Source organism: Python bivittatus, unplaced genomic scaffold (genome assembly GCF_059951505.1).
Source record: "Python bivittatus isolate LINGU-HERP-01145 unplaced genomic scaffold, Pbiv_v1 ctg000320_np1212, whole genome shotgun sequence".
Taxonomy (NCBI): Eukaryota; Metazoa; Chordata; class Lepidosauria; order Squamata; family Pythonidae; genus Python; species Python bivittatus.
Genome location: NW_028277052.1, coordinates 6,867,454 through 6,890,948, shown reverse-complemented (window position 1 = coordinate 6,890,948; position 23,495 = coordinate 6,867,454). Strand labels below are relative to the sequence as shown.

At 39.3% G+C, this 23,495-nt stretch overlaps 1 protein-coding gene across 2 annotated transcripts in view; it reads left to right on the top strand.

The window, feature by feature from the left end:
* Positions 1-23,495, top strand: part of NTM (neurotrimin) — a 610,388-nt gene that overhangs the window by 519,383 nt on the left and 67,510 nt on the right. For both annotated transcript variants that reach the window (XM_088139030.1, XM_088139031.1), the window contains one exon: positions 12,693-12,818. In XM_088139030.1, the coding sequence (XP_087995156.1) occupies positions 12,693-12,818 (126 nt within the window). The remainder of the gene's footprint in view (positions 1-12,692; positions 12,819-23,495) is intronic.

Here is a 23,495-nt window from a genome sequence, read left to right as displayed (position 1 = left end):
GTTGTGCCTTAATTGCCTCACAGTTGGACTGTGGAAATGAGCTTTATGCAAGGCTGCCCTTGAAGACCTCTAAGAAGCTGCATCTGGTCCAGAATGCATCATCATGGGCAGCCATGGGCATAACTTAGTATGCATATGTAACACTTTTACTGCACAAGCAGCACTGGTTACAAGTAAGCTTCTGAGTGTAATTCAAGGCACTGGTTGAGACCAATATAGCCGTTCATGGCTTGCAGCCTGCCTGCCTGTCTGAGAAACCACCTTTCTCCCACTCTTTTTGTCTGGTAATATCTGACATAATGGGCATGCTGCAAGTTCCAACTTAGTTAAAATGAGTATCCTCTGATATGACCTAGGTGGCATGCCTTTTTTGTTGCAGTGCCTGCACTCTAGAATAGTAACTCCCCAGAAGTTCAAGTTGCTTTGATCCTGTCATCTTTTAAATGAACTTTGAAGACATGTCTCCCCCCAAGCACAAGGTTGGAAAGTTTTTGTTTTGTTTTGGTCCCTTTGAATCATTGTTGACTCCTGGCAACTGCCTGGACAAAATCCTGCAGTTTTCTTGGCAAGATTTCAGAAGTGGCTTGCCATTGCCTCCTTCTTAGGGTTGAGAGAGAATGACTGGCCCAAGGTCACCTAGCTGGCTTTGTGCCTAAGGCAGGACTAGAACTCACAGTCTCCTGGTTTCTAGCCTGATGCCTTGACCGCTACACCAAACTGGTTCTCATTTCTGCAATGTATTCTACCTTAATTCAGATGCATCTGTATTAGTTCCATTAGGATACAGAAGGCTAGAATTCCCATGCAATGATTTCTTGATGGCCTGTGTAATTTCTCTTAGTGATGGTGAGGAAGCTCTAAATGTACCAAACTAGTTGACGTAGAACCTTCTCTTCCTTGACCCTTGAGTTTTGTACATATGCTTATACTAGTTTATATGTATTGGTTATTCCTCTGGAGCTTTGGTCTTTCCACTGTAGTACAAAAGCCTAGTTCAAAGATTCTGAGTTCAGCATATCTACCCCTGATTCTGCAACCATATGGATGTGGACCAACTGCACAGCTGCAAGAACTTTCGATGCCTTTTCTCATGTAAATTTGCCAAATTATACAGCCAGGATGTTACTCCCTCCAGACCATGGAGAGGAATGGAATAGTCACGGATGATTAGCATGGGGGCAAAAGCATCCACAGGGAAAGCAATGGGATGGGAGTGACCAAATGTGGGTTGCGATGTTGTGGTGCAAATTATGTACTTTCGTGCAACATCTTAATATAAGGACAAAAGGGCAAGGCTTTCATTGTGTTGTTACAATGGACTTTTCATCATTGTAATGGTTGTGCCTAACTGACTAAACCAAACTGGCTGTCTTGGAAAGTGTGCATCACTGTGGGAATTTTATTAATGTGTTTGTTATGTTAATTTTGGGTTATTGCCTTCTTATGTTTGTATTGTATTGGAATGTTTTTATTTTGTATGCCAGCCAAAGTAACCATGAGTTGAGCAGCCTATGAATTAGAGAGAGAAAGAGAGATCAATTATATATGGCAAACCACACATTTTTGTTGCTGAAAGCATGAAAGTACATTTGACATAATTTTGGGGTAGTGATAATTTTTTTATAATAATTTTATTGAACATTACAATTAAAAAGATAAGAACAAATCCAAACTAAAAAATTAAAGAATAAGAAGAAAAAATAGAAAGTGCAGAAAAGAATGAAAAATAGAGAAATAGAAAAGAAAGAAAAAATAAGAATATAGTAAAGAAAAAGAAAAGAAATAACGAAATGACTTCCCCTTTTATCACAACAAGTATAAGCAGTTTTAGTAACTTATCTTCTCTTAAAATACAACAAATGATCTCTTCTTTCCATATCTCATATCTTATCTATAAACAAATCCTTAAAAATTCATCATTTAAGTTCTGATGTCAGCAAAGGTCCATTAAGGATTACCAGAGATAACAACATATCTATTTTAACCTTGATCAAATAATTCAACTTTATATCCATTCCTTTTATTTTTAACAATCTTGATCTTTAATCCCTTCAAATACTGTCCTAGAACTTGATTTCTTTTCATTTTGTCCCTTCTCGTAAAATCCTTCAAAACTTTAACAAGACTCTTTTGTAAATCCAGTATAGGAAAGTTATCCAGGTCACTCTTTTGGTCTATTATTTGTATATCCCTTTTAATTATTAAAACATCAGCTGATTTCATTTGTATATCCAGTGTAATATCTTTTTCCATATCATTTTTGTAGCCTGTCGTTTTTGAATCCACTTTCGGATCAGTCTCAGTCTTGTCCAGTAAAACTTGCTCCTCTTCCACAACATCTTTTAAACAGTCTATCTATAATGGCAGACACTCTTAAAATTAACTTCTGGGTCTATTGTTCACAAATGTCCTTCAATACATCCAGTGATAAAGTTTTTTTGCTCCATTCTGTATTAGTGAGTCAAATTTAAGTGTTCTTCTCCTTTAATTGTTGCCTTTACTTCCTTCTGGTTCCCTGTAGTGTCCAACCTGCAAAGCCCCATCCTATCCCATTTTTTAAAAAAGAATTCGAACAATAGCATTTCCCACAGGAAGGATTTTTATAATTAATTTCAAAATCTTATTTCAAATCCATCTGGACCCTTAGTCTGCTTGTAACTTTCCAAAATCAATATTCTAATCACCCTTATGCTGTCTACGGAAGGAAGGAAGGAAGGAAGGAAGGAAGGAAGGAAGGAAGGAAGGAAGGAAGGAAGGAAGGAAGGAAGGAAGGAAGGAGGGAAGGAGGGAAGGAGGGAAGGAGGGAGAGAGAAGGAAGGAAGGAAGGGAAGGGAAGGAGGGAAGGGAAGGGAAGGGAAGGGAAGGGAAGGGAAGGGAAGGGAAGGGAAGGGAAGGGAAGGGAAGGGATTGTTTTCAGTCCTTAAACTTATATTTCAAACTTCTTTTGCTAAGGATTGAAGGAGACCCAGCTGGAGATCTAAAACATGCAGTTGCAAAGGTTCCTAACCACTAAAAAGCAGTTAAGAACCAATTTCCGAAAGCAATTAAGAAATGAGGCTCAGTGAACCTTGTGTCCATATAGGCTACATTACGGGTGTGAGCTTGGTTGGAATCTCTTGACACCCAGCCGCTTGACTCACAAGTTGACCACAAAAAATTTAGTTCCTGCAGTCTCCTTATTAGGAGCAGCTGTCTGGAGTATATGTGGGTGATCTCACAATCTCTTCTTTTTCCGGAGAGACTTGGCTGGCCAGAAAACACCATCTGGCTGCCAACCTTCACCGCAATACTATCCCTGCTCCTTCAGGGAAGTCTAGTTCACCATGAATCCTCACCAGAAGTCCAGGATAGTCACAATTAACATGAATCACCACTGGGATGCAGGAGAAATTGGTTTGACACTTTTGAATTACAAGCTGGAACTGACACTGTTATCTTTTTGAAATTTGCGTATATTTGCCTGAATTTTAAAATGCAGTTCTGTAAATATGTGGGTGTTTCACTAAAAACAAAATCCAAAAAATAGATTACAATAGGGGAATTTACATACCAAAATAAATACAATAGGAAAAATGTGCACAGAATTTCATTCACAATTTTGTATCCATGGCTGGCTGGGGAATTCTGGGAGTTGAAGTCCACCTGTCTTAAAGTGCCCAAGGTTGAGAAACACTGTTCTAGAATATCATGACCTTGGTTTCATTGTACATGACCTATCCATTTAGAAATAACGGAGAAGCACTTTATTTGTCCCTACACCCACCCTTTCCAATTTCTAGCCAAGCCCAAATCTGAAGAAGTTCTTGCATAAGTTTCCTTCTCTCCTATGTTCCCAATATATACCTAGCCAAGCACATTTGTGGAAAACTTGAAGCTTCTGCTTGGTGTAATATTTTCTATGCTCCTAAACTCCTAGAGGTGGGTGTCAAGGGGAGTGACCAGAGCTACCCATGAACCAGCCAAGGATATGGCATGGTAACTTCTAGCCTTGTTTCTGACATATCTACATTTGAAAGGTTCTTAAGATGGTATAGAAATCCATCTCTCCAGGAGAGTTTGTCAGATATTCAGAAAGGGTGAAGATGGATGCACAATTGATATGAAGGTCAGAGGGAACTAGTGGTGTATTGTTGAACATGGAAAGGTGAAGCTAATCCAGGAGTTTGTGAAATGCATTCCATGCTTGTCTTATAAGTGGTGAGACCATGTCCCTTTTCAGTTTGACTGGAGATAGCTGGAAGAGGGTTGCAGCAGTGTGTGTGTGCGTGCGCGTGCATGTGTACACCCAAACACACATCTTCTCTTTTGCCATGCACAAAGTAAGATAATGGTTAACATGATCCAGCATTGTAGAGTTCACCTGAGTTTGATTTTACATGTTTGTGGTGGGTAGGGCGAATAGCTTTGGCAGTACAACCAATGCCTTCCTTGTTCATCCATCTTTTTCTGTTCTTGTGAAAATGTTCACTGGTCACAGGTCTTCATTTACCCTCAGTTTCAATTGCCTTCTAATCTGATTGACCATATCATCATCTGATGTCATACCACTCGCTGTGTGGGGTTTTAATTCAGTAACACGTGGTTATAGAAGAACTGAGTTCTTTGTCTTGGGTCCTAAACATACCTTCTGAAAAAAATAATGTCAAGTGTAGCAGATTTCCTGGTGTGCGGACTATTGGAGTCGGCCTCCAGTATGGGGATTTTATTAAAGAGCTGAGCAGGTTAACCCCTCTAATGTAGTCGTATTTATAAATATACTTCTAAAGTGTGATTAAAACTCTTCCCTTCCCACACAGCAATGATTTACAGAGACTCTTTATCATAAAACACGCCACTGATATGCATGTAAATAATAATATGTCCTCCAGCACAGAAAGGAAATTCTGTTGCCAGAACAAGAGAGGCTATTTGTTTTGAAAAATCATTTAGACACATCTCTGCAACATATGACACATCTCATTAGTCCTCATTTTAGGGAGAGCAATTTCTATTAGTTATTTATTAATTGCCTATTAAGCCTGCAACGTATGTCTCCTTCATTTCAGCATTCTCAAGCCATTTCTGCAGATCTATTCAGTATTGCAGATATACGGCATTCAGGCATTATAATTCTTTGCACAGATCAAGGGTGTGGCGATGAAGCTTGTTTGATAATCCTCTGTCCCTGGTAATATAAAACATGCCATAGCTGAACCAAGAGGAGCCTCAGGTTCTAACAGCTTTTTTCAAATTAAACTGATCTGGGATTGTGGGATTGTAGAGACCATCCTTTCCCATGCTACATATGGCATCTGTCTTTTCATCCATCACCTTTTTATTTGAAACATGCACCAAGTTTGCAATACACGCAGAAACAATGAGAAGAATTGGCAATCCTTACCAGGAGTGCTTCTGTTCATTTTTTTTAAAATTGCAATTAACAGTGATACACAGTATAAAAGAATACAATGTATGCAATCCTTGCCAATCAACCAATTATATCTCCTGCACTCATGATGCAACCTAGTATGGTAATGAAATGTTGCAATTCCAGATTTAGTTCATGGATCTCTGATAACACCACATGCCAACCCTGAGCTATGTGTATTCACAGCAATTGCAAGAATCAATCTTTCTACCACTTAAATTCCTTATGTGTTTATATAATTATTTTCTCATCCATTTCCACAGTGTTCTACATTTTTAATTATATAGGTGCTTGTGCTGCAAACAGAAATGTTTAGTTGACAAACATACCCCTGATGTAATTTGCTAATACAATTCTGAGATCTCACTGACAATGGTTTTGCTGAATCTTAGCATAACTTTCAAGGAATAGGTTACCGATTTAGTTCTTTTTCTGCTCCTAACTTCAGGTTCATTCACAGTGAGTTGTCCTGTAGCTTGTATTTATATGGCATTGCTGTAAATTCAGTCAACCTGAGTATTAGTGTCTCTGAAGGTTCCAAAAGAAGAACAAAGAGTTATTATTGTAGTAAGTAAACAAGTAGATACTTTTTGCTTTTCAAAAAGTAGATCTGTCTTTCATTGCCACTTATTCAATCCCAGCAACAAAAGTTCCACCCATTATGTCTGTTCTCTGCCACCCTCTTGTTTTATCTGTTGATTGGAGACAGTGGAACTCTTGACCTTCCTTTAGGAAACACCGACACACAATTTACCACGCAGTCAATAGATGACAAACCCTTTGTGATGTTGCCTTTTCCAGTGTGGAGCCAAGGAGCTACTGAGCAAGGCAGAAACATCAGACACAAAACATTAGCACACTTCTCTGTTCCTCCTCAGGGACTTTATATTTGTTGTCTTCCTTAATCTGACAGAGGAGTCAGCTCACAGTGAAATATGCACATGTTCTACGCTGCTTTTGTGTGGGAAACTTCCCAGTGGAATTCTCCAGTGACGGGGCAGTTTTGAAGTGTGTACTCTCAGTTTAATAGACTGTGGCTGCATGATATTGTACTGTGCCTTTACAAAGGTTGTTTGTTATCATCAGCGTGGCATTTGGACTAGGCTTGCTGAGTTATTGTGTCACAACACCTTCTTCCCTACCATTACCACACAATGTCTTTTGCTGTAACATTTCTTCACTCAGAAATCCAGGGCAGAGTCAAAGAGGTTGAATCCACCTTCCATCTTGTCTTGTCAACAAGAAGTACAGATGCCACTGATCACAGTGATTTTCTCTTCCCAGTGCAGAACCCACATATTTGCTGTTTGGGAGAAACGTCCTGAACTAACAGTAGGCTTGCCGATATTCTCACTGAATCAGTTGGAAAAGACAGACAGACAGACAGACTGTGTAGAAAATGTTCTTCAGGTAACACAGCCCAGCCTTGAGTGTTTAGAAACAATTCAGTTTGATGATACTGCTTAGAACAATCTGTTGTTTTAGAATGGAGGCTATAAGTTGTAATGAAACCAGTTTCAGGAGCAATGCCTATTTATCGGAAAGCAACAAATAAAGACCTAAAGGGAGTAGAATCAGAGAGACCAACAACAGATTTTAATAATAGTTTAGGGCAGTGTTTCCCAACCTCAGCAACTGGCTGGGAAGTTCTGGGAGTTGAAGTCCACAGATCTTAAATTGCTGAGGTTGAAAAAACACTGGTATAGGAAATAAAGTTTGTTCAGTTTGGAGAAGAGTAACCCGCACTAGCACCATTCCTGTGTAATGCTTGGATGATCCTCTTTTTCTTTCTCTTCTTTGCATGCAATAGAGTAGCAGTCTAATCCACATGGCCTATTTTGAAAGATAGCAGCTCTCAAGAGATTCAAGAAGGATCTTTACATCAGCACTTCTTTTAGGAGATTGGTTCATGAGGAGATAACACTAGATGGATTTAGGACATCCTACATGGCTATTTGCTGAGGCAGTGATCTGCGTCCCTCACTCTTACCTTCCTGTAGAAACTAAAGGAAAGAAATAGGATTCCTTTCCATCTCCATTGCCTCTGAATCTTTGGGACTATAATAGCCACATCTGCCTTATCTAGTAATGTAGGTAGGCAGTTAGATTTACTATTCTTACCTCCTTCACAGATGATAATGTGCATGACTTCAATGACCTGTAAAATGTGGTAAATACTGCAAGCTGAGTGTAATCACACTCATTTTGCTAAGTGGGTACCTGGGTATTTAGTTGTTTCTCATTTCTTTCAGCAAAGGATCATAGACATGAGTCAGGTCCATATGCCCTGATTAGCAGCACCTCTCCCAAGTCTTCAGACAAGAGTTTTCTCCCATCGTGTGCTCTTTCATCCATTTAAATGCTCTGAATTTGGAACAGCTATCACAAATCTGGAGCCCAAAGTTTTAGAGCTTATCTGCAGGGATGAATGGTGCCAGGGACCATTATTTGCTGAGCCCTCCTAAAGATGATAATCAACTTTGAACAATGCAAGGATATTTTGCTATCCTTTTCATAGAGAAGTAAATGAGATCTGAGAAAAAAACAGATCCCACTCAAGGGAAATCTCTGCTTTTGTCACTAGAGCAGCCTGCTACATGGCTGCCATGTTTAATCATCTCCAAGCAAGAGAAATGTGGCAAGAACAAGATTGTAGGGCAGGTAGGAATTCCCAATAGGGACAGCAAGAATGATTGATTGATTGATTGATTGATTGATATCTTCCACTTACCATTACTTTTCCCACCGAGGACAGTTTCCCTTTATATTTCCCTGCTCAGGTTGAGGTCACACTACTACCACCTGTTCTTCAGAAATGCCAGCATCTTGATAAAACATTTTGATGTAGCTGGGGCAAGATCACAGCTAACTTTTAAATAATATCTGGCTTATATTTATTGGAACTTATTTATTATGCTTCTGTTCCCCTTGCATTGTAGAAATCTCCTATTAATACCTGTTACGTTGCAGGGAAGGCACTTTAAATAATTCATTTGATTAATTATTCAAGCCTTTTAATTAGCATATAATAACTGTCATGTTAAATCCTAGGCTCCCATGTTTAAATTAAAAGGGTAACTAATGGCAGGCTTTGCTTCTGTCATTCCTGTTCTGTCACCACATTGGCCCAATGTCATTGCTCCTTTTTCACTTTTGACACTGATAGATGCAAACCTTTTCAAGTTCCACATCTCTGCATGGTTTGAATGGAACCCAGTGATGGCCAGTTCATAATAATTAATTGATTATCACAGCTGACGTTTCTTCAGCGCCTTTTCAAGGGAAGATCAAGGAAGGGAGGAAAGGAGAGTTTAAATAATTTTGTCATGAAAGCTGGAACCTCCACTCTGTCCTTTTTGTCCATGGAAACAGTGCCACACTTTGGACTCCTTCATATCATTTGTCAGCTGATGCTTTCTCTAATTTGTGTTGAATTTTTAAGGCTTTTTTTTTTCCCCTCAAGAAACCACATGCAATAAATGGATGTATAGCAAATTAACAATGCCGAGTTTTGAGATTGTGTTTGTGCTTCATTTGGGGGAGTTCAGCAATTTCATCTCCTCACCCTTTGCTTTGAAGGGTGATTTGATTCTCCTGCTGCTGAAGGATCATGGGCTGCTGTTATTTTAAAATAAATATTCCATTAAATACAGGACACCTGTAATTATAAGGCAATAAAACAGTTCTTCCCCAACTTCTATTTTCCTTCAGATGCAAATTGTATCAATTAAGGTTGTAACTTTGAATTGGTTCAATCAGGAAACATAGTTGATTAATGGGGGGAGTGTAATCTGTGCTGATGAGGGTTCATGACACACTGATTTAGTTTTTAAACTACTCTGGGTTACATGACAGAGAACAGTAAAAATATTAAATTGAAGGTAGTCATTCCTTACAACACTGAAAGGCAACGTTTGATTACTATTACATTTTGAGGTACCTTGTACCATTTTGTCCTATCTTGACAACAACTGGGAATCCATAGGTGCAAAGCAAGTAGTATTTGTCTATCTCTCAGAATCAAAGAAAGATCATTTTGGTTTCATTTAACCGAACCACCATCATCCCCATACAAGGAAGAGAAAACAACCAATGTGGGGGGTGGAGGAGCTCAACATTTTTAGAAGTACAACAAATCTTTAGGAAACTCTTAGATCCTTAAAATTAGCCAAAATTAGATGAAGATATTTTGAGGACAGATTTCTTTTCAAACACTAAGTGCAGTAGGCTGAAACAGAATCTATCACAACAGAGTTGATGGCCTTCAAAGACTGGTTACCAAGTTGCATTGATTTGGAAGAACTGTGTGCATATAGGGAAAATTTTAGTTTAAAAGGGGCTATAGTAGGAAAAATGATATATGAAAATTACCATTGTTATTATGTGGACCTTTGATACAAATCAAATATTGATAAAGTTGCCTTTGAGTTGAATTCAGCAGGTCCATGTGGTTTTCTTGGCAGCAGTACAAAGGAGGTTTGCCATTGCTTTATTCTGTTATTATTTTTTTTCAACTTCCCAGCTTAGCTTGCAGCCCTGCAATTTCCTGATGATCTCACATCAAAGGATTAACCAGCTCCAATCCTACTTAGCTCTTTGTGATCAGCTACAAATTTCTAGCTGCTAACATGTGACTAACTCTAAATATAGACTGATCTATACATATATTCCTTCAGATCCCAGCCAACATAACCCAGCCAAGGATTTTATTTTCTGGCAACTTTGAAACTGTATGGCAGAGGCAAAGTGTTTCCCTAGGAGTCCAGATGTTAATCTCTTGAACCTGTGGAGTACTTCCTTATCCTGCAAGACCTTTGGCTAAGGTGCTAGCTCCATCTTGCTTCAAGTACTTTCATTTTTCCGTGTTCTGTAGGGCCTGGAAGAGGAGGGCAGAAAGAATCCTGTAATACCTTCTTATCCTCTGATTTTATTTCAGCCACAGAACTGGGTCCATCTTTGCCCATGTTCACTAGCTGTGAGCCTACCATGTCATGTTGCCCCTGTTCCTATAGTTGCCCCACCCTATGTCCATCTGAAATGTGCACAACACCTATGATACCTTCAAGACAAATTCATTCTTGCATAGGTTTTTATGGCTCATAAAATAAACTAGGAAGTACAGCTTACACAATAATAAATCAACTAGCCTTCAAGATGCTACAGGTCTCTTTGTAGTCTTTCTTCAAAGGCTCTTATTTCTTCCATATGGGCAATTGAGGATCCTATATGTCAGCTTCTATAAACTCATGCTGGGACATTTATTTCATATACTACTCTTTCAGTGTCCTACTTTGGTTACCTTGCAGTGGAGTCAGGTGTTAGCACAAATCAATATTCATGTCTTAATTAATATTTTGCCCTGTTCCCTACCTAAGCCCATTCTATTAACTTCAGCTTAGTCCTCTGTTGTCCTCTAGTGTACAGTTAGAATATTAGCTCTTGAGTCAGAAGCCAAGAAAATGAACTCCCAGTAGCCTTTCCAGACATAGGGTAATTCATTACTTACCTTGATTTCCACTTAAAATGTACTTTAACTACACTTCCAGCTACAAACCCTAAATCATGTCTCATGTTCACAGAAAAGTCCATCATTTTTTATTTTATTGCAAAGTGTTGGCATGACATAATCCTTTCCTGAGTGTCTCAGAGTGCTTTACAGATCAATAAATTACTTACCTTGTGTCAGAAGCAATGAATGCAAGGCCTCTGCATCCATTCTACATTCATCCAGCTCCCTTGGAAAAGCCTGCTCTGGTGATTGGCATATGGATGGGCTGGTAGGGAAGGAATTGCAGAAAGCAGATCCCAAAATGTTAAACTGTGGAGGATCCTTCCTTTTGAGGCTGAGGTGCCAAATCTATGGATTTTCTTTGGTCACAGGTTTCACCTGAATTACCTAACTTTGTACAAATACAGCAGGGGGGAAAAATGAGAAAAATACAACATGGAAGTTGCTCTCTGTACTTGAAATTTTAAATCACATCCAAGGGCAAAATTCCTGCCAAATAACTCTTGTTGGGTAGTATTAATTTTGTTCACCAAAGATAGTAGAGTTTGAAAATGATTTGGCATCAACGTGTTTTCTACTTCTTGCTTCTTTTGTTAAGGTGCTTTTTACTAGGCCTTTTGTTACTTTAATCAATCAATCAATCAATCAATGCTGTGTTTTATGTTTAAGTTGGTGCTTTGGCACTGGACTGTTGCAATGTCATGTTGTGTTTGTTAGTCCCACAACATAATGCATATAGAGACAATGATATGGTCTTTTGGTATATGCTAGTTAACACATAGAGACAGATATATGAGTTGTCTCTCAGCCAATGGCTCCTATGTCAGGTAAACAGATATCATGATGTAAGCAAGATGTGGCTCCGTTCATTTAAACTGTGCCTGAAGTCATAGCTAGATCAACTGGGAAGAGGTATATAAACACCAAGGCTTCATAGGGTTTGAAAAGGTTAAATCCATGATGGGCCTGATCAAATAGTATGCCAAGGACAGATTAATATATGCTGGACATGAGGGAGAGATGGGACTACTTCTTATCCTTTGGCACATATCTTCATAAGGAGAGTTTAACTACATTGCTAGGTATATTCCCTCAAACCATGTGGTCTGGGACAATATTATTGGTATACAATTCAAACTTTTGAATGCACTGATCCAATTACACAATAAAAGATACTTAGAACTTATAAGCAGGGGGCTGGCTTGCCATCCACCCACCCACCCATCCATCCACCCATCCATCCATCCTTTTGAGGCATTTTTGACTGCATGGTTAGATGATAACATTCAAATATACCTTAAAAGGCTAGTATGAAGAATGCCTCTACCTCTTCTTAAGCTTCTATAAAAACAGATATGGATAAAGCTATGAACAAAAATGTTATTACATCTTGCATGAAACTTGATGACACTTGCAAGACTTGACTGAATTGCTTTGGGGCCCAGATCAAGCTTACAAGATTTTCTGTTGGTTATCCCTCTGCTGGAAACTAATCTCTACTGTTGTTCAATAAACCCATTATGAATGGTCCATTATATTGAGTTGAATCACTGGTCTATTTAGTCCAACATTGTGAGAATTGACAGAACATTGTTCTCCATAGTTCCTGTTCAGAAATTCTCCTGCAAAAATTGAGGAAGCTAAGGTGTCAAATAGCACATTCTGTATGGAAATCCTGTATCTTGCTACTGAGTTGTGGCCTCTCCCAAAGAATTTTCAGAAACAATAACCGGCTCATTTAATTAGCTGACTTTCTTCCTTTCCTTGTCCCTGCAGTACCTCCCAAGATTATTGAGATCTCTTCAGACATCTCAATCAATGAAGGTGGCAACATAAGCCTCACCTGCATAGCTACAGGCAGGCCAGATCCGACAATCACCTGGAGGCACATCTCACCTAAAGGTAAGATAGACTTTAAATGATCCCCTCTCCACCAAAATCCTGGTGTAGGAATATTGCTGCCTTACATAATAGGATGCCTTGATGTCAGACATGTCCATTCTTGACAACCATCTTATTTGCTTTATTTATTTTAGCATATTTCCTGATCTGAAGAGTCATTGTGCCTATGGATATAAATTACCTAGTGCAGAGGTAGGCAGAGGTTATGGGTTCTACTTTATTTTTCTTCTGTTTTTTTTTCTTAAGACCCCAATATATACCAAGCAGAAATATACATAAAATAATAGCTGAGCTAAAATATCTGATAACACAATTAAAAGTACCAAATGGAACATCTGCAGATATCTCAGTGTAGTTGTTCCCTTCTGCTACACACAATTCACATGTAATGGGATAACAAAGTACTTCAGTCCTCCCAGAACTGAGTAATGTGGAGAAACCTCTTCACAACCAATGTTTATATCCCACAAAAGTCACTGTGTCAAGGGAAAGAAAGAAAGAAAGAAAGAAAGAAAGAAAGAAAGAAAGAAAGAAAGAAAGAAAGAAAGAAAGAAAGAAAGGGGGAGGGAGGGGAGGGGAGGGGAGGGGAGGGGAGGGGAGGGGAGGGGAGGGAGGAAGGGAAGGAAGGAAGGAAGGAAGGAAGGAAGGAAGGAAGGAAGGAAGGAAGGAAGGAAGAAAGAAAGAAAGAAAGAAAGAAAGAAAGAAAGAAAGAAAGAAAGAAAGAAAGAAAGAAAGAAAGGGGGAGGGGGGGAGGGGAAAGAAGGAAGGAAGGAAGGAAGGAAGGAAGGAAGGAAGGAAGGAAGGAAGGAAGGAAGGAAGGAAGGAAGGAAGGAAGGAAGGAAGAGAAACCAAAGCAAAGCAAAGCAAAGCAAAGCAGCTTTCTTGTCATAAAGCACTGATCAAATGATTTTTTATTTGAAAACTGGATTCCACTGAAAATTTAAAAAATTGAATTTGATTGAAACCTAGCTTTCTCCATGACATGCTTACGTCCCACTTACAAGGCATTTAGTTAGTGTTTGTTGCTGTGTGTGTGTGTGTGTGTGTAAAAGATACATTTACCCAACTTACAGTCTAAAGTGGGATAGCCTAGGAAGGAATCTACTGTTGTTGTTGTTGTTGGTTGTGTCTCTGAGCTGAGAAAGAAGGCAAGATAGAAAGCCCAGGAAGGTATAAATTTCATGAATCATAATGGCAGCTTTCAGTCAGATTATCACTAATTTTTGACTCAATTGCAGTTGTTGGGTGAATTGGGTAAAATATGAGAATGATTTTGGAAGAAGCAGAAGAAGCCCACTGGAACTTCGTGAGGCACATCTTCATCTTGTGCTCATCTTCTCAGTGTGACAAGCCATCTAACTTCACCTGATCCTCTACCTGCTTCCTTGCACGCTAATTGATGGTACAGGACTTATTTGTCATCCATGGGCTTCAGCTGATAGGTTTCACTTTCAGGTGTTGCCATTAGTGCTTTCTTTCTGCAAAGATGTTTTCTTTCCTTTCTGTTATCCATCCGGTTTCCATTCTCCAAGGGAGCTTTACCCGAGTTGAAACCAGATGTCTCCATTTTGTATAGGTTTTAGCTGCTATGGAAACACTCAAGCGTCAAGAGGAAAGGAACAAGCTAATCAGAAATTACCTGCAGAGTTAGGTAATTTGCTGGAGTAGCTTCTGCCTGATTTCATATTGAGTCTAGGTGTTCTGAATTGGCAACATAGTTACCCTCAAAAAATTGTTGACCTGGCAATCCTTTTTCCATTCTGCCCAGCAGATCTCAAAGTGGCATCTGATAGGACCTTAGTATGTCTTCCTCTGTTACAAAAGGCTTCCAGAGGCTTTTACTTAACAAAAGTTATTTAGAAGATGCATCAAGAATTGGGTCTTCTGTTCTCACAGATATTTCAATTCTCCCACATTTAGGCTATCGCATTTTCCAGTCCCTGTCTACAAAACTGTTGGTTCAGTTTTGCTACCATCCAGTTGGGTATTGTTTTCTTCAAGAGACATACTGTATATTGTGGTCCTCTTTCTATGGCCCTTAAAGCAGTGCATCGGAGAACTGAATCATCATCGTTAAACATAGACAGCTGGATGATAATACCTGGCAAACATTGTGATGATCTGTAGGATTTCTTACAGCTTCTGTGCAGAAATTTTATTTGAAGATTTTGCATTGATAAAATTTAACCACTATAATAACTGCATAGATATTTCATAATTATCCAGTAAAATGTTGGAGGGTTTGAAACTTCTGAAAAAGATCAGATTTAAAAAAAAACCAAACTTTTAACAAATTGAATGCTATAACTGAAGAATTAAACTAAAGAATATAACTAAGGAATTCACCAAAATTAGGATTCTTAGATGGAGAGAATGTGGTATCAATCAGTAAGGAACTTGTTTTCTTTTTACTTTCAGCAGCTAAATTGTTCATCTCTTAGCAATAGAAATATTTAAATTATTTATCAATTGAAAAATGGTTTAGTAACATTCGGTCAGTAGCTGTACTAAAAAAATCTGATAAAGTCAATATGTTGAAGAAACAAGATGGTGAACCATCATTGTATAGCATCTGGAGGGTTTATAATTGTTTTATAAGCAATAATTTAAATCAATAATAAGTATTCTATCAACTCATGGGAAACATTGAAATCATAATATGACCTGTAACAAAACCTGACATTTTGTTGTTAAACTGGTGAATTGTCTTTAAAACTTTCATAAAATTATTAAACAAAGAAGCAACAAATATCACAGTTAAACTTCAAAATATTAGAGAGTTTTATACGGTCTGAAATGGTAGTTGGCCTAATGCATAGTTAGGGACACAGTTATCCTTTGGTTCTATATGTCTCTGACATTTGTGATGAACAGTAGTTCTCGGGTCAAAATTATATTATAGGGAACATACATATACACATAGCACATACAAGGGGAAATTCAATGCAAAAATACTTAGCAGAAAAGATTTTCCGTTTAAATATATATTTTCATGTGCTTTAAACAAAAGTAAAAAAATTGAATTAATGTATGACTGAACACGTGCAAAACTGAGAGAAGTCAGAAATAGCATGATTCATCCATCCCTAACAGAACATATATTTAATCTGCATGGTTTCTAAATTGTATATTACCTGGTGCATCCAATCTTCCCATAATACTGTTAAACCTGTTATGTGATTGTCAAAAGGGTGAAGATATAGCTTGCGCATCAAAATTGGGGAACCAAATGTTTGTAGCTTCTGGATTCCACCATGAATTCCTCTGCTTAGTGCCAGCATGATAAATTTCTAGCAAATGAAGTTTCCACTGCAGTGGTGTAGCAGGCTATGACCAATCTTTCAGAATGCTTCAGGACCTCAGCAACTAGGACTCTGGTGTGTTTTTACAAATGTCTTCGTTTAAGGCTGGTTTCCATTCTGTATCCCTCTAGCCATCCCCTAAAATAGAATCACACTGCCGCTCGAAAGAGCCGGGCGGTTTTTGTTTGCAGAGGGCATTACACATTAGGACCACGAAGGATCCTCTTGTTGAACAATTTCGGAGACAGGATAAGTAGTGCTGGCCCTGAATGGTGGCCAAAGCACATGCTGCATGAAGGCCTGGCTTTCTCCAAATCCTGCTTTACAGAAAATAGCCCTTCAAAGCTGTGAAAGTCAGTGAAAAACATGCAGAACTAGACAGTTTAATTTGGCCCTCCCATCCACTCAAAATGTCACCCAGATGTCTCTGCTGGGTGTGGTAAAAAAAAAAGCCAATATGCATAAAAATGGGTGGAGTTTCAATTGCACTGTTATGGACACCAGCTTGGGCTTTTTTTTTTTTTTTAACCATGCCTTGTGGATACCCTGATCTCATCCCATGTTGTGTATCCCCTAGAAGAGAAAAAGACATGAGTGTACACACTGGGGTACACAAATAGATAAAGAGGAAAGAATGAAATTGTCTCTTTTCATTCCTCCATCCACTGAAATTGATATCTCTAATCCTTTGGAATGCATACATGATTATTTGTTCATTTTTAATAAACTTTATTAAATAATTACCATAGTGGCATATTGCAACCAGTTTTCTAGGTTAATGACCTGTTATGCAAAGTATTTTTTTTTGTCTCTCTAGTATTTGCCTTTGATCACATTTATGTGCAGGACCTCAACTTTTAGAGTTTTGGGGAGAAATGAGACTGACAAAAAGTAACACTAAATAGTATAGAGAACCAGTTTGGTGTAGTGGTGAAGGCATCAGGCTAGAAACCGGGAGACGGTGAGTTCTAGTCCAGCCTTAGGCACAAAGCCAGCTGGGTGACCTGGGGCCAGTCCCTGTCTCTCAGCTCTAGGAAGAAGGCAAGGGCAAACCATTTCTGAAATCTTGCCAAGAAAATTTCAGGGACTTGTCCAAGGAGTTGCCAGGAGTCTTGACTTGAAGGCTCAATCAATCAAACAATCAATCAGAATAGTTTAAATCAAACACAGGTATTTGTTCCTGAAATTATTTCTCCTTCTCTTCTTCTCTGAATTGTGAGACTATAGAATGTGGTATTCTTTACTACAGTTTACAGAAAATCTGGGGTGCCATTAATGCTATGTGAATGTTAATTTCCAGCAGCAGGAACTTTCAGTGCAGTCAGACAAAGGGTCAGTAGATGTCCATCTTTTCATTTCTCCACCATGCAGAAGATTGACAATGTCTTTGTAGACTCCCCATATTTCTGCCTATTTCGTCAATTGCCACTTGATGGAAAAGCCGCTTGCCTTCTTTAGCTTGGGCCTGAAAAGCTCTAAATGACAGGATGTGTTCGTCCTGAGCAAGCAAATATCATGATATCAGATGGGTGGAAGCCTAAAGGGCGTCAGGAAGGTCGACACTGGCACCCGGCGGGACAGATTCAGTGCAGAAGCTGAGAGCTGGGCAGATATTATTAGTGTCAGAATCCTGGGAGGGGCTGAGATCACTCAAACGGCAGGTAAGAGACACTTTCTTCTGCACTGCCGAGTGAGCAGGCATCAGAAGAGTGACACACTGAAGGTCAAGAAATAGAACGAGTGTGGGAGGCAACCATAGAACTTCTCTCCAGAGAAAACTCTCCTCTTTCCCTCTATATTGCATGCACCCGAGTTCAGCCTTTTCCACTTTCCTTGAGCAGCACTTGCTCTGAGAAAATGCAGAATTATTTTATCACATCTGGGTTTTAGGGATAGACTTTTCCGTCTGTTAATAGTGATGGTGACCTGAAAGGCTCATCCGTAGAGACAGAACTTGGAGAGTCGCTAGCCTGAACTCACGAGCCTCAGGCTCTTTTAGCTCCTAGTCTTAAATTGGCCCAGCACAAGGAACCACCAGGACGTCTAAACAATTAAGACATCTGGGAGCCAGTTAAGTGTTGTAAGGAGAGTGGTTTCATTTATGAATTTAGTTGCTTTACAACTTTGGCAAGAGTCCTTACATAAAATAAGGCAGTGCTGGGTCTAAGAAAGTCTAGATCCAAGTAATTGAGAGTTGCCACGGTGACAGCTTTCTCTTTCCATGGAATCTCCTATTGTCAAGTTTGTAGTGGTGCAGACATATTTGGAACTTGGATAATGTATCACTTATGCTTATCCCAAAAAGCATCATCAGCTGAAATGGCTGTCATGTCTGAGCAAGTAATAGCCCTAATCTTGTTTGCATATTTTCACAAACACTAATGCTCATAGCATTTCCTAGGTGGATATATCAGTCTAAATACATCAAACCATCAAATGAAATCTTTATTATAGTCATAGACCAGCATAGATTTAAATATATGTATACTCTGTACTCGCCAATAGCTGTTTTATTTAAGATTCCTTCTTAACCTCATCCTGATCCCTGGACCCTGTATGCTAAATTGTCTTCTAGTTCAAAAGTAATAATAATTCCATAATTTCAGTAAGGTCAGTAATGTCAGCCTGGCATCTCTAGAACATTCTTAGCAGATGATCCCAAAGTGTGAATTTAGCTTCTTTGTTAGTTAAATTTATATCCCACCTTTTGTTCAGGAGTTCTAGGCAGCTCTCAAGCACTCTCTCCTATTTTTTTCTCCATAGCAACAAACCTGTGAGGTAGGTTGGGCTGAGAAAGAGTTACTAGTACAAAATCACCCAGTGAACTTCCATGGCTAAGGGTAAACTAGAATCTGGGGCTCCCCAATGCCAGTCTGACATTGTAACCACCACACCACATGTTCTTCTCATTCAGTGCTATAGTTAACAGTTAATTAAAAGATAACTTGTGCTGAAAATGTTTGAAGGAAAACTAGATGATATTTGGAGCAAAGGTTGTTCCACAGCAGGGGTGTACCCCTGAAGAAGCCTTAATGGTCTCCTGATTCATCTCATTTGGTGGAAGGCACTCACAGTAAGTAATCTGAAGAAGACAGTAAGAAATGTATTGAGATCAATTGATGTTCTCTCCTATCCATGCTATGGATATTTCTCCAAGGGGGAAAAAAATCACAGAGTTCTGTGATATTGAAGATCTCCCTCTTCTGAGCAGAATGATGCCTGTTTGATTTGCAGTTCCATTGATTAAGTCCCAGTCTCAGCTAAACTCTGTAAATTTCGTTTTAGATAAATATGGTAATGGATATATTGTTATCATTCCGATACCATTTCTTTGTTCATGTGTATGCATTTCTTTGGTTGAAGCTAATTCTCCTGGCTTCTATGAACTCAGTTCAATCTGGGGAGGCACTTATTTTTCTTTTGGGAGGGCTTCTGTCTATGTGGCCTCTTCAGCCCAGGCTGAGAAGTTCTCCCACGGTTTGGTGGAGAAAAGAAGCCTCAGCTGAGGAGAAGAGAGTGCTGGCTTGTCTCATTTTCTTGGAGATCTTAATCATTCTTCTAGAAGCCAACAAACTATCATGGGTGCCAGTTAAATTAACTGAAGCTTTTCACCAGGTTCAAATCCTGTTGACAACTCAACCGTCTCCTTGTTTACTGTTGAAATGATTACAGCTTTGCCATAATATTAGCTCTGAGCTGTAACTCCATTACCATTATTGCTCGATATTACCCATTTATTATTGCCCAGGAACCTGGAAGATGAGCACTAGACTTTGGAGACCAGTTGTTTTAGAGTAGACGGGATCTTGGTGGGCATTATTTAATGAGGTAAACTCTATTATGGCTAGCATTAATTTGGCAGCAGTTCATACCACTCTATTATGTTTAACCTGGAAATCTGCCATGTTTTCTGATACACATTTCTGATGCAAGAGCGTGAGCATGAACTTCTGCTGTGGGAAGAAATCAGGAAAGGCTTCTGAGCCTGGTTCTACAGTCTGTAAGACTTCAGCTAAGGCTAAAGGCTTATACATAATGTCAAGGGTTTTATTTGCACTTAGTTTCCCACTCCTTTTTATACAATATGTGTTATAAAATTTTCAAGTACAGAAATATTAAGTTAAGTGCATACACTAAGTGCACACACTTAACTTAGCTCCAAATTAACCCATTTTCTGGGTTCACAAAGGCCTTGAGCTAGGCCTATAGAAAATGACCTCACTCCATCTAAACACATTACCTCGATCCAGTTGGCCATTGCAAGCTGATCAAAGCAGCACCTCGGCTCCCCAGGTCAGCTCATTCTGCCCTACCATCTCAATGCAAAAAATTGAAATAGGCCAACCCCATTTGGTAGCTATCTCACCCCAGCAGAAAGGGGCTGCTGCACATCTGTGGAACATGCATAGCAGTTAAGATAAAAGTGGGATTGCAAAAGCCACAAAAAAGCCCTAATGGGGATTAAAAGAAATCAAAAGTAATATGTTAAGCAGATGGAACTACTAGGTCTTCCACTGATCTGGTTCTGTGTGCTGTGGATATGCGGGCAGAGGATAGTGAAGTTCTGAAGAAGATCCATATAGTCCAGAGTCACTTTGTGTGAGACGGGCAGCTATAGAAATGTGACAAATAAATAAATAGTGAAATCTTTCTCAACCCATTTTCAATATGCTATTTTGGGGAAACAAACATATCTTTACTGAAAGGGGGAGGAAGCAAAATTACAGAGTTATAATAATTCAAACACAGTAAGAAAAATATAGCATTGACCTTAACTTTTCAGTAGAATTGAAGTTATTAATAGCATTATCATATCTAACCAGCGTAAGCCACGGTCCTTGAATTGAATGGGACTTAGTCCCAAAGAGATAAGCATATAAAGTCAGCCTCAGGAAAACATTTAATCAATTACCAACAAACGGACTACTGACCCATTAAAGTGTTACCATCATTTTGCTTGATACAGGCCTGAATTTGACTGTCAAGGCCAAACAAGGCTTGAGATTAATTGCAAGAAGGCAATTAAGAGGTGAATTTTAAAAATATGGGGGGGGGGAATGAAGAGCAGGACTAGGGAAGCCTGCAATGAATCAAGGCAATGAACAACAGAGAGAAGTTTAGTGGGGGTTTTTTTTTTTCATTGCCACTATTTCTCTGAAGGCCTTTGGTCCAATTGTGCACATCTTTAATGAAACGACTGTGTTCAAAAGCAGTTCTACCACGTGGCACAATGCCCCTCCTCGCTGATTGGAGCAGTCGTACTGCTTCATTTCTTTATGGACAGAAGCAGCTTGCATCAAAGCCAAGGAACCAGTTGAGATGGATTTGCTCGACCCCAAGGCTTTCTGGGGTGAAGCATCTCATCTCTGAGGCGTTATTCGAAGTGCCAAGGTAGATCATGTTGCCAGATCCAATGGCTCTTGCCTTAATATTTATATATCCAGGGATATCTCCCGTGCTATCAGCATAAGCTTGTTTTCTGAAATGCAGAGGTGATTTTTTTTTAATTGGGTCCATGGCTATTGACACCCTCTCCCCTTTACTATTCCAACACATAGCCATCAACCAAGCCAGTGTGCTTGGTCCAATGCATGTCAGCTGCATTCATACAGGTATCCCTCTACAACATTTGGAGGATGATAGGATTTGATTCAAATCTCATGGAAGCAGAGCTGCCCTAGTGCTCTCACCTGCTGGACCAAAGCGGCTAGGTCACTTTGTATCAGCCATGTTTTCTGGACTTTCCAAAGTCTTCTGTGCGTAGGTAGTAGGCACTTGCCCCTTGTCTCAAAGCAAAGCACATGGTGAGAGCAAACCAGCCACCCTTCCACATTTCTGGAAGGGGAGCATATCCTCTACCTTTCAATTCAGGTGCTAAAGTGAATCGTGTCCCCCCAGCACTTAAAATGAAACACCGTGAGGGTTGGCAATCTCTTTGCCCAGGCCCCCACACATGCCATGTCAGCTGTAGCTGGATTTTTTTTAGTTTATTTATTTATTTATATATATTTATATATCGAATTTGTCACCACCCATCTCGTTGAATGATTCTGGGCGGTTTACAAAACAATTAAAATCAATTCAAATTACAAAATTACAATCATAAATAGAAAATAAATAGATCCAAGTATAATTGGCAATCACTCAGGGAGTTTGTCCATTAAAGGGGAGGATCGCATTTGATTACATCGGTGTTCTCTTATAGATTTGGGATTGTGCCTTCTAGTGCTATTGCAACAGACTATGCACAGTGTGTTGAAATTAACTTCCCTAAATGCTTAGTTTATGCCAGCTTCTTTGTAGTTTTTAAACTCATCCAAGAATCTCCAGATTCTTATCTTCAGAATCTCTTGAGGGCTCTAGTTTCTCACCACTGTTGAAAGTGCATTTCTATAACAACATAATGCAGTTCTTTGTTAAAATATGAGACAAGGCCACCATGCAACTCCAGTTGTGGAGACATTGAAACTTAATTTGTTTCCAAAAGCATGCCGACATATTTTACTAATCATTACACTGCCAGTTTTTGGGGGGCGGTTTTGGTGTGAAGCGGGACAAAGGGCAACATAGCCTGAGTTGTAGACTATACTATTGAATTATGACTCTCTTTTGTTATGTGGGAAAGACCTTGGGAGACAGGAGGAATGGTCTGATAAGAGGCATCTCAGTTCACAGGTGCTGGAAAAGCATGGGAAGTGTTTCAGAAGGGACCCTCCCTAGTTTTCCAGAGACTAAAAAGGGAGGAGGGGAGAAATACTTTCAGCCTTGCAAGATTCTGTTAATGTAACCTTCTGATAATGTAACCTTACAATTAGTGCATCTGGCTGTGCTTCTTGTCTGGATTACCTCGCAAGACTGGCACTTGTCTTACACATTTGTCCTTTGTTGAACTCCGAGTATTTTTCCAATACTGAATTGGGGTCTCTGTACTTTAGGAACAAAAAGATGCAACTTCCATTCCCATTCCTCCTAAACCATGCAGCTTTAAATGCAGTTTTGCCTGTGGGCAACAAGCTTTGCGAGTATTCATTTATAACGTCCTGCATTTTGTACAATAGTTTCCAAGATAGCTATAGGCTTATGCACATTTTCCCCTAGTGCAAGCATGGCTTGCATTTTCTTCTAATTGTCAAGAGTCTGCTCTGCAAAATACAGAGAAGTGTGCATTTCAAAGAATACCCAACTTAGACAATGAAACTAAGAATGTCTTAAAAATGCATCTCAAATAGATTTGTTATTTTTTGGTAAGCATAATGACTGCAGAAACTGTGTTGCTGGAGGATAAGTAAGAAAGTTATGGGGACCCTTATGATGGGAATAGAGAAGGCTGGATTGGAGAAGTGAAGTGGCCTGATGCTGATCTGGGTATGGACCG